The sequence below is a fragment of the Coturnix japonica genome, chromosome 4, assembly GCF_054131305.1.
Source record: "Coturnix japonica strain WE chromosome 4, WE-NBRP24, whole genome shotgun sequence".
NCBI lineage: Eukaryota > Metazoa > Chordata > Aves > Galliformes > Phasianidae > Coturnix > Coturnix japonica.
The window spans coordinates 42,989,591-43,007,924 of NC_140666.1; the positions used below are offsets into that span (position 1 = coordinate 42,989,591).

The following is an 18,334-nucleotide window of genomic DNA, read 5'->3' on the forward strand; positions in this document are numbered from 1 at the left end:
ACACCTGAGTGCCCGTGCTCCGTTCCAAGGGCATGTTCTGTCAGTAGCTTTTTCCATGTAGGGTTTACATTCAGGTCCCTGCTTGCAGAGACTATCAGGTAGAGGCCTCCATTGCCAGTGGGAAACCTGGCCCTTAGTAGATTACCCTGATCCCTTTGTCTTGACCTGACTTCCTTCAGTGTTGCAACCATTGCCTGTAAAATCCTACCAGCAACAAGGAAGTGTTGCAATCCCTCTCCTCTCTGGCCTTCCCTCTTTCCCCCTTCTGCATTAGGCCAGGATTATGCAGATATTCGCAACTTGGTTTTTTGTGGGTTTTTTTTTTTGTCGTCTTCTTCTTTTAAGGAGGAGATTGAATGTCACAAAACTTGCTCCTTTCTCCAGCCAGTCTTTTCTCTGTCACGTACGGTATGTTCAGAGTTTACCAGGCCATGCCTTACTCCAATTGTTAGTAGTTACTCAACAAGAAGCACCATCTTGTGTAGCTTGTGTGCATTTTGGAGTAAAAAGTGCATTTGGCCAGGCTGGAGTTCAGCCAAAATTGCTTTATTACTGCATTACTTCTAATAAATAGTTGGAAGTACTTTTGTCATTATTTCTTACACCTTCATGGCTGTTCTGTACTCTGAGGGGTTGTGGCATCATGGAAGGGTGAGAGGTTCAGTGCGGCACTGTTAAATAGCTCTTGTATTCTGAGCTGAGCCTCATCAGCAAGGCTCTGCTTATAGGAAAAACTGTGCATCTCATAAACTGCCTCAGTGTATCTATAACACCTATATTTCAGGTTTTGTGGTGTGCCGTAGACTATTTTGGAAGCACTCACAAACTGTGTAAACACGCTCTGTGTTTGTAAATCTGTAATTGCTGCGGGGGAGGGGGTGGGAAAAGGAGATATTTTAGTAAGTATTGAAGTAGGTGTTTGTGTAGTCTGATCTACAGCTGGTGTGCACTCCAGCCTTTCAAAGTGGCTAGCTGAGTGGTGTACGGCTAATGGGTGACATTAAAAGAAGCTGGAGTGTCTATATTCTAATCATCAGGTGGCTTTAAAAGGTTTCAAGCTGTGCAATTGGAAAAACTTGCTCCAAAACCTTGTAGCATGTGTGGCCACGTACTTTTTATTAACTTTGAGATACTGCTTCACTCTTTCTCTCTCAGATCCTAGTGATGGTGCGGGGGGAATGAAAAGAGTGGGGATTTGCTTTTCACGCTCAAGGAAGTGAACTAAAGGAAAAGAATTTAAGTATCTTCGCTTCAAACTACCTCACCCCTGACAGATGAGAGAGAGAGTCTCAGAGCAGAAAGCACTGACTTCTGACCAGCGTGAGGTTTTTGTTGTTGTTGTTTTAGCCATCAGATACCTGATGTGATATGATTGGAATCAAGAAAAAAGTCATTTTATATGGGTCTCTAGTGGGGGAGGGAAAAAAGCAGTCAGCAGAGTTACATCTCTGGGGGTTTTATTAAAAAACAGCAACAACTGCTGTAGACATGACAGCATCTTTCTTGTCTTCTGATGATGCAAATAGGATTGTGTGGGTCATAATGAAATACTTTATTGATCATGTTATGAAAAATCAATGGAAAAAGTTGCCCTGGTTGTCAGTTCTCTGCTGCCTACTATGTATGCAGCGACAGATTTGACTGCTCACTATTGTGGCTGAGAAGAGAATACCTTGGGGTGCCCAATTACAGCAGCAGAGAGAGGAAATTCAGAAGAGTAATTTTGGCTTCCTTCGTTGCCTTTCTGTTGTCCTCTGAGCGGCCATTCCAGTCCTTTCAGACTTCACAGCAGCAAGAGCACTAATGGCAACTGTGCAATTTTGACTTCTCGTGTCCATGAGATTAAATCAATGCTTTTCCTTCCACATTTAGTAAAACAATTTTCCATGCACGCTGAGCAGCTATTCTTGTCTATACCTGCTTTGAGATGGGCTAGATGAACTGCAAGGTTTTATAGAAAGCTGTCTCTTTCTTTTCTGCCTCCCTTTCTTTTTTCTTTTATAAACTCCATTGGCAATGGAAAGGTTCTCTAATGGAGTTGTTTTTAAGGGAAAGAAGCAGAAAAGCCAAGCGTTCAAACAGGGCTTATCTCATAAGGGCTGGACGAGTAAAGCAGGAAAAAAGGATGTTGGCAGAAGCAGGAAAAAGCAACTGAGCTCTTTCAGTTCAAGCTACTCACTTCAGGCCCTGTTACTGCAGCATCCAAACTCCTAAACTGTTGATGTGTTTGCTGTTACAACCTTCCTGTCTGGTTTGGAGCAGACTGGTGCAAGGGAACTGTGACCTAGAAACCCAGTAACAAAACAAGGTGCCTTAAGCAGGTTCTAAGCAGAGTTAGATGCTCAAGTCTGTAACTGCTGTCTGTGTGTTCTCTGTTCACTTGCCCCTGCAGGTGATATATCTCTGTGACATCTACAGACAACTGCATTTTGCTTTCATTCTTGCCCTGGATTGCTCAGAATAGGATTCCCACTGCCTGGCTCATAAAGAAGTGTGACCTGACCCCAAAACAGTGTTCCTGTGCCCAAGTTGTGATCAGAATATGCTCATTGTTAAAGAGAATTGAGCTTCGATGAGCATCACGTCTTTGCTTTGGCCACTTTTAACGCTTAGTTGGAGGAGGGGAGAGCCTAGTAGGGAAGGTGCCTGCCTGTGAAGAGGGAGGCTGGGGTCAAGCACTGTCACTGAGTTCTGTCTTTCATGCGCTCTTTAACATTAAGATCACATCCATAAGCAGAAATGAGAGCAGGCAGTGGAGCTTACTACAAAGTCATGCTTCCCCTTAGGCATAGTCCTCTGGTCCAGCCAATATATTATTGTAATTTAAATTGAGTGGCAGGAGTGCTCTCATTTCCTCCAGCATGGGGATCTCTTGGACTCTATCCCCCACCTTTTGTACTGAAGGCTTCCATCGCTGTCTGCTGTAGTTTAAAAGCAGTGACTGTACTTCACAAATGGAACCTGGTTGTCTTTTTGGAAAACGTTTGCAACTTTGGTGGGCAGAAGATCCTTCTAGTCTCTGTGGCAAGGGGTCACATGTAATGTATAACGTCTTTCCTTATCTGTAACTGATTGATCAGATACTGTCTGGCATGTTTCTAGCAGCAGGGCCCTCCTTGGTTTAGTCAGTGTCTGCTCACTGCTTAGTCCCCGCTTCAGTGGCAAGCGGACAGGCATCGAATAGCATTTATCTTATCAGCACAAGGCATAACATGGAACCTCTTCTGAAAGGGGCAGTGGTTTTCCTTGTGTGAAAGTTCATAAATTATGCTGTAGAGATCTACCTGCAGGAAAATCTAAAAGCCACATGTGGCTGGTGAGTACTGACAGGCAGTGAACTTCTTCCAGGAAGAAAATGGCTTCTGATATTCTCAACTGCTCAAACATCAGCTATGTGGGTACTTAGTTATGTACGTGAGTAGTTCCGCAGCACATTATGTATATAAATGTGAAACAGAAGAGCATTTTCCATGTGCTTTTGGCTGTCCTGTAGGAGAGGAACACCTCCTCATAGTGGTCGTGGTCCTGATGCAGGTGAGTTCCTGATGTGTTGCTGTTGGACTGGCTGGTATTTCTTCCTGGGGTTCTGGGCAGAAGAAAGGTTGGTGTCTTCAGCAGGGCTGGTCTGTGTTGTGTGACAGCCTCAGTCTCTTTCATGCCTGGAACAGCCCAGCTGGGGAACTTGTGCAGCTTTCCTGAGGGTACCTTGGAAGCATGGATCAGTGTGGAAATGGACTGCTCTTTTTTACATCCTGTACCAGAGATGTTTGTGTGCTTTGGTGCAAAAGAGCAGTTATTTTCATCTGAAGAAAGAGCTGGGAGGGTAGATGCCTGCAAACTGCAGCCCTCTGGCAGAAGGCATGCTTCTGGTATGGGGAGTGCTAACAGCAGAGCAGCATTTGGAGGGGAGATTATTCGGGGTTGCCAATAACAAGACACTTAAATTCTTGCAGAGCAGACAAGCTTTAAAATTCTTCCTTATACGGGCCCTTTTAGTATCTTGCCACAGAGATTCTCCAACAGAGATGGAACATAGTCTGGGTGCTTTAAACTGGGGCTGAAGAGCTGTCATGCAAAACAAATGTGCTGGGGGCGGCAGTGGAGGGAGCAGCTAATAGATATTTTCCCTTTGCTGGACATCTGTCACCTGCCCCCACGCCAACTTTTCCTCTGTTTATAGCAAAGCATTCGCTCCCATTAATTAGGCCCAAATTCCTGCCGTCTGACTGACTTTATGTCTGTGCAAATGTCAATGGAGCTCAGACTGAGCAGCTGGGGAGATGGGCTACTCACAGGAAAACTGCTGCCTGCGTTTGGAGCAGGAGGGATGGGGAAGAGCCACCTCCTTCTAAATGAGGCATGGTAGATACGTCGATAATTGAGATGTAGACTGGGAGCCCCAGGATGCCACTTTCCCCATCCCTTTTCAGAGCAGACTGCACTTTAAACCATCCCCTCCAGTTAAATCTCTTTACCAAAGTGGTCTGTATGAAGGCTTACATACAGGAAGATAATGGTGCTGTCATTTCTACAAATAATCACAACAGGAGCAGGAAATAAGAGGGGGATGATTATGCCTGAAAATCCGATGAGGTTCCTCTTGCTAATGTGGTGGAAGCTAAAAGAAAGCACAATTGCAAGCTGTTACTGCCTGACAGTGGGCTCGGTTTTCAGCAGTGACTGATGAGTGCATGCAATGTCTCCGTGACATAAGAAGGATGTGTGCTTACCCTGTGATAGTTTTCCTCCTGCAACTTACTATGGAGTGTTTAATATGCCAGATGCAGCAAATGGAGTGGGCTCACCTTGATGAGTTTGGCTGGATCTTGAGGGCAAAAATGGAGCCCTCTCACAGCCTCCTCAACAGCAGTGCATGTTTGCTGAGGTTTAAACCCATACCCTGCTCTGTTATGGAGTAGTTTGAAGTATTTTAGAATGTGGGAGGAGGGGAATGATGTGCCTGTATATTCCCCAGGACATTGTAAGGCTGTTGCATCCTACAAAGTGATGCTCAGGCAGAGAGGACCTGAATGTCAGTGTTGTAAGCACTCAAAGCACTGACCTAAGGGGAAAATGCTCTATTGGGTATAAGAGTGGTACTGTAGGCTTTGTTCCTACATCTGAAAGGAGCAGAGCTGGGGTTTTGAGCTTCAAGCCCCAAGTTTCTCTGACCAGGGAGCTAGGAGATATGGTTTAGTGGTTTTACTGTAGGTATGGTAAAGGGGGGGACGGTTGGACTAGATGATTTTGTAGGTCCTTTCCAGCCTTGTGATTCTATAAAGATTCTATAAAGGAAGAACGGTGGATATTTAACAGACCTCTTCCCAGTTCTTTCTCACTTTCTTACCTCTAAACAAAAGGATTTTTATTGTTTTTTTATTTTTTAATCAGTGGAGCTTTCTGAGCTGACTTCATATGTAGCAGTTCCTCCTTTTGCAGGTGAGAGGTGAGGCAAGTGAAACAGAGCCAACTGACTTTAAGTTCTGTGAGAATCGTTCCTAGTACAGTATTTGCCCTAATTAAACTAACTTAGGGAATCATTTACAGGTTAAAGTAAAGGGGCCCATTTAATACATAAGCTGAGCTGGGGAACAAAAGTTGACTGTAGCAGGAATTTGACAGATGCGTGTTCTTCTGGAAGAAAATGTTACTGTGTGAGTTAGGTAGCAGACAATTAAATCACTGCTGAGATGTGATAACTACCAGCTTTAAACTTGGTGCTGCTAGACTGTCAGCAAGCTTCAGTGAGTCTGGCATGTGATGGCTGTCGCACAGAGTTCAAGTCGCCAAGTTCCCTGCCCTGCAGATTGGACTCGGCCTTGGTTAGGAGTGCACTGCTGGCTTACCAGGGAGGGCTGCTCTGTTAGCAGCACCTCAGAAGCAAGATCTGTCAGGCCCTGAGGAGAGCTGCTTATATTAAAAGGCAGCTGGTGCCCACGAGTGCAATAGGTTTTGCTGTTAATTAAAATACTCTTTCAAGTTGCTTCTGCTATTTTTCTAGATAGTTCGACTCAGATTATACATGGATGTTAATGGATATCATTTTGTTGTTTCTTAGTTCTTTCCTCTAGAGCATCCTGCTGTTTTTTGGAGTAATTTGAAACTGAATAATGCAGAAAGGGTAGGGAGGAGTCTGCCAACACACCCAGCAAAGCCCCTGACACTCCTTTGCCCTGCCTCTGCCCTTGGCCAGGTGCGCGTTTGTGGCTGTTATTGGAGCAGCAGGGAAATTCCAGCAGTGAATGTGCCAAGTTCCTCTGCATCCACAAACGTGAGGAGGGGGAGGCCAGCAGGCACGAGTCAAAGCATGACTAGGAGTAAGTCTCCTGTTTGAGGCTCTCTAATGATGCATTTCATTTAAGCTTTTTGGCGCAGAAGGATGGAGGTGGCTAAACTAGTGTGGTGTATGCTGCTTTGCTGAGCGGTTTGAGCCTGCTGCTGCTGGCAATCAGGAAAGGGTTTGCCCCGATATATTGGTCAGTGTGTTCAATTCCTGAACTGCTGACGTATGCAGTTTGTTACCCACAGTGCTGTTTTAATCTCTCCAGGCTGGCAGCTTCCCCAGCCCTGTGAGTGCTGCCATGCCCTGTGGGGCTCCTGGGCTGTGGTTGGCACCAGAGCTTTCCATCTGAGCACGCTCCTGTTGTTATCTGATAAAAGCAGCAGGGAAAGACAAGGTTCTGTAAGACAGACTTAGAGTGCATTAAATAAATATAAATTTTATTAAAAACACCCACATCTCAGCGTTATCAGGAATGATATAATAATAAACAGCTTTCAAATAACCTGCATTACATTACAATACTTACAGTATTTATAACCATCCTCGGATTCTTTTTATAGACATACCAAACATTTCATGAAAATGAATGAAACTAAAGTTGTTTTCGTTTTGTTTTTTTTTCTTAAAAAAAAAAAGAGAACATAAGCATAGAAAATGCACACAGAAGTTCATTTACCTTAGTGTCAAACTGCTAAAGTTTCCTACACAAGTTAACCACTAGCTTTAGAAGTGAACTTTATACCACTGTGCGTCAATCAAGATGAAAAATTCATTCAAGTAAAGTTGACACCACTCAGAAGCATCTTCAAGTATGGCTATAGTCAACCTGATAATCCTATATAAGCAATTTTACTTCCGCTCTGTCATTCGTTCCAACTGAGGCAGGGTTCTGTACACCAAAAGTTACAGTTTGGGTATTTACAATACAGAAGTGATTTGCTAGCTAAGCTCCCCGCTCTTGCTGCCAGCAGTTTGGCAAATGACGATGCACGGCCTATTAACCAAACATCTGCTATGGATTGGATGAATAATACAGAATCACCCACGGGTGAAGATTCATGGTTTAATTAATCTGACACGTAACCATCATTTAAAAACAAAAAATCTTTAAAAAAGGTGAAACTTTTGTTTCAATGCAGTGAGTAAAGTCACAGACTGAGAATTTAAAAGAAACAAACAAAAAAAAAAAAAAAAAGAGCAAAACTGCCATAATAAATATTTGACCATTAAACCCAAAGGCCTCCTTTGATTTCCTTGCGTTATTAGCTTGTGATTCTCTTAGATAAAATTTCTGTCAACCAAAGTTAATCTTACAGTATATTGCACAAGACATATCTGGGACGTGGAGGTTTGCATGTTTAGGGAAGCCCTTGTACAGACTGTACCTTTTTATACTCTCTTTCATTCATTACAGTATCTGAGAAGCCTTCTTTAGAGAGTGACTTGAAAAACTCTAGCAAACAGTCACTTGCCAAACCCCTGCCTTACGTTTTTTCCCTTTAATCAGCTCAGTGCATTCTACTTTCGTTTATTCATTTGAAACAGGCAAAACATTCTAAATCTCTTAAACGCTTTCACCGCGATAAAAAAAAAAGAGCTAACAGATGTACAAAATTAGTTTCAGTTACATTGATACATGAATGAGAGAAATCAGAGAAAGGGATTCAAAAGGGAAAAGCATCAAATCCCCGAAGGAGGAAAAAGTAAAAGGGAACGGAACAAAAGAGAAAACAAAAAACCCAAGAATAATATATTTAAACCTACGACAGCTTTACATACACACAGGTGACGCGTTGGCATAGGAGAACATGAGCTGAAATATCCCTGAATTTTTAGAACCAAAAAAAAAAAAAGAAAAAATAAGCTGAAGTTCAAGTTATACTTGCAAAAAATGTCAAGTATTGAGAGAGGTTTTTTTTTTTTTGTTTAGTTTTGTGTTTTTTGTTTTTTTTTTCAAAGGCTATGGGGGGGAGAAAAAGATGGTGTACAATATATAAACTTTCACACTCAGTTCGATATCCTATTGCCAAACTAGTGTTGAGGTATATGACAAGTAGGAACATCACTCAAACCTTTTAATGGACTTTAGCTCACATTATGATATATTTGTAGCAGGCTGAGTAGCACCATGATGTGAATTCAGCTCAAAACCCAAATATATATAGATTTAATATTTTTACAGTACTAAAATACTAAAGCATTGCGTTAAAAAAAGTCTTGTTTACAATTTAATTTACTATACAACTCTTCTGCTTTTTTTTTTTTTTTTTTTAATAGAAATTAATGATTTAAAACCACCACAGCAAGCCAGCTGCCTATTTTTTTTTCTATTTAATCAACGGAATCACACAGAACTAACCCTGTTTCATTCATCTTGTGTAGGCATCGGTCTGTTCAATCTTCCTGGAAAAGAGGACGCTTGCACCGGGAAATGACTTGCACCACAATGTACATAATTATCAACACAAAAGCAATCTGCCATTCAATAGTTGAAGAGCGTACAGGTCTTTAAAAACAGCAGAAGCCCAAGCTAACTAGTTGTAGTCTGTCGCATGCTGCTAATTATTACCTGTGGTTAATATAAAATTCTTTCCTTAAAACTGTACATAGTTGAGCAATGAACTTGTCATAATAATTGTAGAAAACAGTTTACAGTATAGCTGTGTGAGATGAGCACCAGAAAAACGTGTGTTTTGTGTACTGAAGTATTCCCTTATATCCAGTAAGCCCCATTTTTACCATAACTGACTGTATTAAAAATGAATATGTAGCCCACTAGCAGATGCATGGCTAAAACAAAAGTATTTAAAAAGCTTTTTTTTTATTTTATTTTATCTTAAAAAAATTATCTTTGCATTTTAAAATCAAAGTAAACTCTTTTTTTTTTTTTTTCTTTTCTTTTTTTTTAATGTCTCAGTACCTCAGCATTGATCAAGTTGCCAAGCTTAGGTAGACAAAGTGCTTTTGAAACACTATTTAAAAACAAAAAAATATCATATCTCTCTCTCTATTTTATCGTCCTTTTCCAGGACTTGACTGGATGAGCAACATCCAGAGGTCCTCGTAATTCCCATACATTAAAAAGTAAGCTTATTTTAACACCAGGTAAATTCAATACATACATGAATGAAAAGGTCCTCCCTGTTGTTGAAGAACGTTTGAATACATCATTGACGTTTTAATTGTTATAAAGGCATTAACTGTTTGACTGTTAAAATAAAGACACCATTCTCTTAGATAGCACCATGGTTTTTAGAATATCCAAACAAATTCAGTGTTTTGCTGTCTATTTGTTACATTTTATACGTTATCTACTTCATTAAATAAAATTAAGAGACTAATAATGTTACAGTAAAAACTGTGTGTTAAAAAGCCGTCATTCCAGTATTTCAGTACATCGTAGATTCAGCACCAGATGTTATTTTAAGATTCCTGCAGTCGTAATACTACAGTATTATTTTCTTTTCTATAGGAATTTTTTTGCTCCTGTTCCATGACTACGCAAACTCGATGTCATTAAAAGTGGTCGCAGATGTGCAGAACTGTAAGAAGGAAAAATTCCATTTGCAGATTATCTCTTTCAGCAATGGGGCCAGTGTTTTCAAATGTAAATCATGAAACGCTTTGTTTTGTTTTGTTTCTGGTTTTGCATAGGATGCTTTGGTCTTGTTTCCTACACGCCATCTGTGACCACTTAAAAATCAGTGGAAAATAAGTGCGCTAGTGGGATTACCTCTTTTTGCTGGTGTGCCGAGGCCTTTTCCACCGATGAGTTTAATAAAAACACTGTTTTCTTCTCCACCCTCACCTTCCCCAAAACCTAAGGGATGACTACCCTACTTGACGGGTTGTTTTTTTTTCAGATGAGGTAACCAACAAAGGTGTGAAGTTAGATGTATCTGTTGTAAGGCCCTGTAACCCGTGTAAAGGCATATGGAGATGTAGTTACTGTGGAGTCCGTGGTGACCGACAGTGTCCTTTGTGCAAGAGACTTGATGAAGCGCAGGTACGTTGGTTCTGAGGGTTCGTGTGGCTCAGCAGGCTCTCGCTTTGCTTTTTTGCCATAAGATTTCTGAGGCACATAGTCTGGACCGTATTTTTCACATTCCTCCTCCTTCTCTCTTGCCTTCTCAGCCATCTTTGCTTCCCACAGAGCCAGCCCATGTTTTGGCTCGTTCATGCTCTTGTGCTGGTAAAAGACAAGGGATATTCTGGTGGGATGGTTCCTGTTGGGGTTTTTCAGGGGGGTCGTTGCGTGGAGCTCACGTTTTGCACACTCTATGAGAATTGACCCGTGAGATGGAGCAACTGCCACTCCTCCAATTTCCGGATCCAGGAAGCTCTGTTCACTATCTGACCAGACTTCATCGGGATCCTCAGCTTTTTCAGGATTCAGCACATCTGTTTTATCTAAACCACCATGGGGTGTAGTCCTATCGTGGTTCTGACCTGGAATCGTGTTAGACAAGCCATTTACTGCATGCGAAATCATTTCGCTATCCTTATTCTGGAGATGCAATGAATTGGGAGGACCGCTAAACATACTCGAAGCAGAATGGTAGTCACGTGCTAAATGTGGAGGGGGGTGCACATGATGGTGTTCGTTGGTTTTAGTCATGGAGGCATAGTCCATGCTTGGATTACTCAGATTAGATTTTAACCTTGAGGCAACTTCCATAAAATGACCGTCAGCCTCATGGGTGGAGTAAGAAGAAAAAGACCCTACGTGGTGTACATTTGGTCTAATGGTGCAATTACTGAAAGAGTCTACTTGCGTATTTTGGTTTCCGTAATTCAAGTACTTGGGACCAAAACTCTGGTTATTCCCAAACCTATGCTGGTATAATGTTTGAATGGGTGGTAGGCTTAGTTTGGACATAGGGTCTTGGCTCTGACAATTATACAAGTCCATGTGCTGATGATGCTGGGAAGGGTAAGTGCCCAAGTAAGAGGGGCAGTTGTCCATCTGTATGTTCCCATTGCATTGATAGGGTGGATATTGGTTATTTTGACTTAATGATCCAGAATAAGGGTTCATGGGACTGGAAGAATTCAAATAAGACCCCGCAGGCTGTGATGAGGTGGCATAGAGGTTCATGGGACCAGATCCTCCATAGGGATCTGAAGTGTATGAAGAGCTTGGATAAGCATTGGCTGGATTAGGCAACCTTACATACAGATTTGCAGAACCTGAACCCGAGTAAGTGTTAATAGCATTTGACTGAGGGTTGTTAGCGAGAGTACGCTGTGGATGCTGCTGCTGTTGTTGTGTCGCTGGTCCTGAAAGACGTAAAAGATCTGTAGGTGTGAAAAGAAGAAACAAGCTTTTTTTTTTTTTTTTTAAATGAACACTTTATACACTCTTCTCGATAAATATATCTGATATTTCTAAGAAAAATGTATCATATGATACATCAATACTCATATCTCAAATACCATGCCTTAAGAAGCTGAATAAATACTAAGGCTACTCTTCTTTTCTGGCATGCATCCAGTGAGATCAGATGCTAATTGCAAAGGAGAAAAGAGAACCGTGCAATCTGTTCGGAGTCACATGCACAAAGTCTGAAGAGTTTGAATCATCATTTAAGTAGTGCATGAAATGGAGCATCAAAGTGCTCACAAACAGCCACGCACAAGGTGACCTTCTTTTCCCCAGGAATTAATAAATAAGTAATTGTACATCTGCATTAACAGAGCTGTCTCAAAAATATGTCTCCAGCTTCATGTAAAAAACAACAATGGTGACATTCACTGACAGTGATAATGGTTTAGTGACCAGTGAGATTCACTGAAGACAGAAGGAAAAAAAATCATTCAAGTGCTGTGGCATAATTTAAAGGTTCAAACTCTGTCCTGAGTCACACGGCAGCTGACTTCTATTCATGGGTATCTCAGTGACATTCTGGGTAGCCTTGCATTTATCACTTCATTCCTCTCGGTGGAATTTGCTGTAACAATAGTGATGAACTCCTTTGTCCAGCATTCTAAAATCTAGTGATGAAAACTGCCAGTGATTGTTAAGTGTGTTTTGTCTGCCATGAAAACGCCCACTCTGCTTTTTTAGTCTTGAAGCAAAGTATACAAATACTGGCAAAGCGGTTAGGTTAGGCTAGAATCCACTCCAGGTATGAGGTTCTCTTTAACAGCAGCGATAGTGAGTGGTGTAGGTTGCTCTTTGGCAGTAACATCACACGCTTCTCTTCATGGCTTCTAGCACCAGTAGTTGTTTAAAGATACTTTGCAACACACTGGATGGTAAGGAGGGTTTAGAAGCACCTGACTTCTATAGGGGTATCCAACAATAAAGGATTTCTGGTATGTCTTTTTTTTTCTTTCTTTCTTTCATTCTCCAGAGTTGACCACAATTTGGCATTCTAGCGTTTATAAATATACAATATTGATATTTACATTCAAGAGTTCGGTTCGCTTTTTATTTAAAATGCTTGTGTGCTTTTCTTGAGGCTCACTGTAAATGGTTGTAATTTCTAGGAAGCTTACCACTGTTGATTCATACCCTGAACAGAATCATGTGCTTACCTGCTAGCTGCTTTGCATGACCTGCTGCCTCAGAGTTGCTTTGTTTGTTGCGTGCTGCAGCAGACTTGTCTCTTTCAGCTTTGCTAGACCCATTCTCCAAGGAGGAAAGCTTTTCTGCAGCTGCTTTCTTTGCTTCTAGCTTCCTTTGCCGGCACGTCTTAACCGGCTCTGCTAACATCCTTACTTTCCGACGAAAGGAGGTAAGGACCTGGATGCTACCATTCCTCTTCTTCTCCTCCTGGCCTTCGGTGCTTCCGAACTCATCCACATCAGAGACTTTGTATAAGGGGAGCACGTGGAGCTGCTCATCTTCAGGTGTTTGGCCAATTTCACGATTGTCTTCTCTAGTTAGTGTGCAAACCTGTCAGACAGGAGTGTTACAGTAACCCTCTCAAACCAGTCTTGGAAGTTGCCTGAAATACTAGTCTGTGTGTTTTACCTTGCCCTGGTACTGTCAGCATCAGCATCTGGCAAATTACTTGTAAGCTTTCTTTTTGTGCAATTTACACATTATTACAAGAGGTCTGCAATTTCATTTTTTCCATTGCTCTATTGGACAGCATAAATAGAAACACAAAGTGTAAATATCAATGTTTCTTGTACCAGTGCTGAGAGGAGCAGTTATAGAGGTGTATCACCTAAACTGAAACAAGCAGAGTGGTCCATAACAACGTGGACAGGGAGTTAAACCAGTGAAAACTCTGTGCTCAGATGAAGATTTTTTGACTGCAGTAGGTTAACGAGGTACCTAATTAGAGGTAGTGGGGCATATAACATGCTGCCATTGTGTTTCATGACCCCTCAGGATGATTTGCAAAGCAGCAAGTCATGCTACTGCTGCATAAAGATCTGGGGAAGTTAGCACTGTGTGTGTTGCAGGATGCTTATTGTGTTAGCTCCAACTAAAATGGGTATTGGGAATATCTCAGTGGAGAAAAAGATGCTGATACAGATGTACTCTGCAGTAAAATAACAGAACCAGCCAATCTTAGGAAGAAAGCTCAGCTAAAAATACATGTTTTGTTGTTGGTGGTTGACTTTTCAATTAAGTCAGACCCTGGAAACAGGGTGAATTTAGTTGGCATTTAAAGAAAGCAGATAATCTCTTTGGTAATAGGAGCTGCACTGTGAATTACTTCAAATCACAACAGTGAAGACTATTCAGACCTGAAGTTCGTTTTTTCCTCATGTTTACTCTGGCTGTATGGTCACAGCAAGAGTATGCAGGGAACGGAAATCACCCACTATGCACTGAAAATGCACTGATCACCTTCCTCAACCTGCTGGCCACACTATTTTTTTTTTTTTTTTTTTCATTTTAATGTAGTAAGTGATATAAACCAAAGTAGTTACTAAAAAAAAAAAAAAAAAGTATGTAAAAAAATCAAGATTTTGTCCCAGGAAACATGAAATGGGCATTTCAGCCCTGCTGGAGCCTTCTTCCCACCGTCTCCATGGTTTCTCTTTTACTGGTTCTACATTAAACCTTTAATACATCGTAAGTCTCATTCAGTTAAATGAAAAATGATGCAGGGGGTAATGAGTTAGCTCAATTACTGCTTAATGCTGCTTTTTTTTAGCAAGCTACCTTATGTAATTATAAATTTAAACATGCTGAAGATAATGAATTAAATGTCTGAAATTACTGCTGGAATAAGGAGGCTGTATGCATCGCTGACTTACCAGTGTACTCCCGTTCTGCATATTGTGCAAGTCTCTGTGAGCATGAGCACAGAAGTCCAGGCAGGCAGTGACCCCTGAGAATGGGCGACCTTCTTTTAAACCCAAGCGACACTCGGGAGCTCTGTGTTCGTACTCGATCTGGGAAGAGATGACAGGTATCACCACAACCTGCCCTGGTACCCCAACAGGTGGACTTAGCACTGAACAACACACAAGTCTGCTGACATCTCTCAGGTGGTGACATGCAGATCTCAAGCAAATAAGCTGTTTTGTGCTAATTTCATATGATGTCTACTTTGCTCCTTGCTGCTTGATTCCCTGCTCCAATCTGAATCTGCTGTGACTGCAAAATTGGCCAATAATACTTCTTGCATATTACTTCTGATTCTCTGCCAGTGTTTTGTGTTTTTATGTGGCAAATGCAGTGCATGGTTTTGGTGTCTGGCACTGTAAGAGTGATACGTAGGTGTAGACTGGAAATCTACCAAGCTATTACAAGAAAATTACTTGAGAAAACTGTCTTCAGAATGATTTCAGGAAAAATAATAACTTTTCTATTTGTAATATTTTGGCCCAGTGAAAGTAAATGTTGTTAGTGTTAGTACAGTACTAAGCCCTGCCCAAAAAGATAACGCAGTCAAGACAGCATTTTCTATACATGTACTCCCTGTTAAGGAGCTTTACAAAGATCTTACTATGCAACAGTAAGTCTTAAGCAAAAGGAAAGGACTTGGTAGTCAAACATCAAGTCTTACAAATGACTGTTTTGTATCTTATTTAGTAAAAAAAAAAAAGAAACTCCATTTGAAATGCCACGCCTCACTTGAATTCCTGGACCCTTGAAGTGAATGCAAAAGAACTGCACTTAATGGACCTTAATGGATTCTATTTTAAATTAATGTGAAATTAGAAATTTTGCCAAGTCTTGACCCAAGTTCGGTAAACAGATCCAGGTCCAGTTTGCTCACAGCAATTTTGTTTTTAATGTATGGAATGTTTCCTTCACTGGAATCTAAGAACAAAATTGAAACAAAACTTGAAATGTGTAAACCTCTTTGGAACCAAATGAGAGTGGCTTGAAATGTTATCCACACTATAACTAGGTCAGAATTAAAGGGTGTGTTTAGAACACATTGATGCAAAGGTTCTATGAGATGTTCTGCTGGGTCCCGTTGGAAAAAACGTTCCAATTCTAGATTTTAATCCAAGATATAATCCAGACTGGGATTAGAACTAATATGGGAATTTGAATTATCATTAAGGCCGTTTGGTTTTCACCACCTTTTACTGCAGCCACACAAATTAGGCCTTTATCATCTCTCTGGTACTAGCGCTTCATCTTGGCTTTCCCACAAGCTTAAGGCTTACATGGAACTCCTGAGATGGGCCAGGCCATGCATGTTAATTCCTATCTAAGGTAACAGTAGAAACTTGTAAAAGCACGTATTGTCAACTAGCGTCAAGCGCAGACATGGCTGATATGAAGAAACATTTTCTAGAAAACTCTGATGGGAAAAGAAAGCAGCCCAAGCAAAGAGACATTTTATGTTTCACCACCCCCTTGTTTTTTCTTCTTCCTCTGCCTTTCTTCTCTTGCAGAATGTCTCAGATGTTTGGAGAGATAACCACAGCTAGTGGGCACAAGGCCACTATTTCCTCCACAGTGAGTCTCCAAGCATTATCTGATCAGGTAAATGAAACTGCATCAGTCTGTACTAAACCTGCTTACCTTGTCTGATTGCTGTTAAATATGCAGTAAAGGAGTAATTGTAACTGCTGGTAAAAATGGGTAGATTCCTTATAGCTTACTGCTTCCATTACAGCTGAAAGCCTGTTCTATGCTGATTGCTACAGCAAGTAGATGTTTTGACTGGGCTTAATGTTGTCAGTGGGAAAGAAAGAAGGTGTCACAGTTTGAAATTATGCTGATAGCCTGGAGGCTGTACATTCTGTGAATGTCTGTAAGGGTAGTGAGCCTGAACAATGGAAATGAAGGCCAACCGTTACACGTTTCAAAGGGCTATGGTGTCAAATTCTGGTGTAGGTATCTGGAAGATGTTTGGTAAAGGAATTGAAGTGAGAGGCCACCACACCCAGGAACCTCATACAGCTTTGAATGTGCTGGCACCTATGTATACAGTCCAACAGAACGCTGCATAAATTAGCCCCATGTGCAAGAATGCTGGTGCAAGCACTTGTGTGCATATGCAGGGCTGAGTGCCTTCAACTATGAAGCTTTGTTTTAAAAGTATATCTATAATAGCCACTTGAGAGAGCAGACATGAAACTGGTTTCAAGACTCAATTGCAATATAATGTACTACCATCTGATGCTACTGCCAGCCTTGTACCATCTTTATGGCTGTGTTGTGAGTGTGGCTGGTGAATCATTCTAAGCTGAGAAACCTTGTGTTGCAGAGCTCAAGACTTCTGCTCAGTAGTAATCTTGTTTCATTGACACAGGTGAAAAGATTAGCTGTAGTTAATAGTTAAAATTCATCTGGTTTTACTTTTGAAAGCATTTCAAGAGGAGTTGATGATTTTGTTTGTTTCCATTAGCCCAGTGTCAAAGGAATGCTGGTACACAATGTACATACATGGTTTGGTTCAAAGATGAAGTGCTGTGGAAAGTGTAGTAGAAGTCAGGTTGTGTGTGACTGCTCCGGTTCCCCTTTTCCCCACCATACCTGGTTGTTATATGCATCAGGTGCAAGCTTCTTGTAGGTGGGTGCCATCAGGGTTGACAGATTCTGCAAATGGGATTCTAGTTTTTCTTCCTGTTAGCAGATGAAAAACAGCTCAGTGACATTTCCATACTGCATGTATGGGACCTAAAACGTTAAGGTTTGTTACAATGCAGCGATAGATGTGTAAAGGCCTAGGTCATCATCATTCTAGTTTAGACAATCTCTGTCGTTAATCTCCTTTGTAATTATATTGTTTCACAGCCTTGAAAGTGGCGTGCTAGTAGTGTAGTGTGATCCTTGCAAGAGGGCATCACACACTATAATCTTAATTTGGTTTATATTAAAAAGAATCACATTCTTCAATGTGAAGATGTTTTGGGTCCAAACATGATGACGCTCGTTATTTTCTCTACTGGAGTTTTGGGAAAATAATACTCTTTAGAAAACTTGAGAGGAATAATATCAGAATGCTCCATCAAGTTAATCTGGCTAATATAAAGGTTTTGCACGCTGTGATAACAGTACTTCAACACATTTATATTATCTTTTCATGCAACAATTTAAAATTACTGTGATGTTTCAGACTTCAAAAGTTTCCAATCCTTAAGCAATCCCAAGTTGTGGACGTGTCTGGCAGTCAGTGCTGTGGAGGTAGGAATGACCACGTTCCTTTCTGTTAGGAGAGGTATGAACTTTCAAAATGCAGGGCCTTCGAAAAATGCTTGTACTCCAGTAGCACATTCCAGAGTTGCTCTCCATTCTGTCAGGATGGGGATCCTGAATTCACAGCCTCACTTTTGGTGCCGTGATTTTTCATTTCAAATCTCATATAGAATAGTGGCATAATGGAGTGGTGTACTCACTTTTTAGGAGTTTGTATTTCTCATCAACATGAGAAGACCTGTGAAAAACCTATGGCGTTGACAGAGAGACACGTTCAGTGCTAAAAAATTTAGTATCTCCTCATAAAACTGGAATTTGGGACTCCAAAATGACATCGTGAAATCATAAAAAATATCTTCTTGTGACTTTGTGGCTGCTGCCAAACCTTGGAGCTTCTGTTTGGTAGGAAGGTTACAATTTTTAAGTGTAACTTCAAGTTTTGTATTGGTGAGGATACTATCTGTGTCATCTATATTGTC

At 41.1% G+C, this 18,334-nt stretch overlaps 1 protein-coding gene and 1 long non-coding RNA gene across 5 annotated transcripts in view; one reads left to right on the forward strand and one right to left on the reverse strand.

Moving 5' to 3' along the window:
* Nucleotides 1-18,334, forward strand: part of LOC146761047 (uncharacterized) — a 75,730-nt gene that overhangs the window by 2,338 nt on the left and 55,058 nt on the right. Inside the window, exon 2 of the long non-coding RNA XR_014945818.1 lies at nt 16,106-16,196. This is a non-coding gene — a long non-coding RNA (uncharacterized LOC146761047). The remainder of the gene's footprint in view (nt 1-16,105; nt 16,197-18,334) is intronic.
* The window catches only part of TET2 (tet methylcytosine dioxygenase 2), a 69,640-nt gene continuing 57,999 nt past the window's right edge, over nt 6,694-18,334 (reverse strand). For all 4 annotated transcript variants that reach the window (XR_014945809.1, XM_015861428.3, XM_032444017.2 and 1 more), the window contains 4 exons: nt 17,193-17,282; nt 14,507-14,644; nt 12,824-13,184; nt 6,694-11,581 (listed from right to left, as the gene is read on the reverse strand). Coding sequence is in view for 3 of the 4 variants with exons in the window: in XM_015861428.3 (XP_015716914.2) it covers nt 10,173-11,581; nt 12,824-13,184; nt 14,507-14,644; nt 17,193-17,282 (1,998 nt within the window). In the remaining variant the exon portion in view is untranslated. The remainder of the gene's footprint in view (nt 11,582-12,823; nt 13,185-14,506; nt 14,645-17,192; nt 17,283-18,334) is intronic.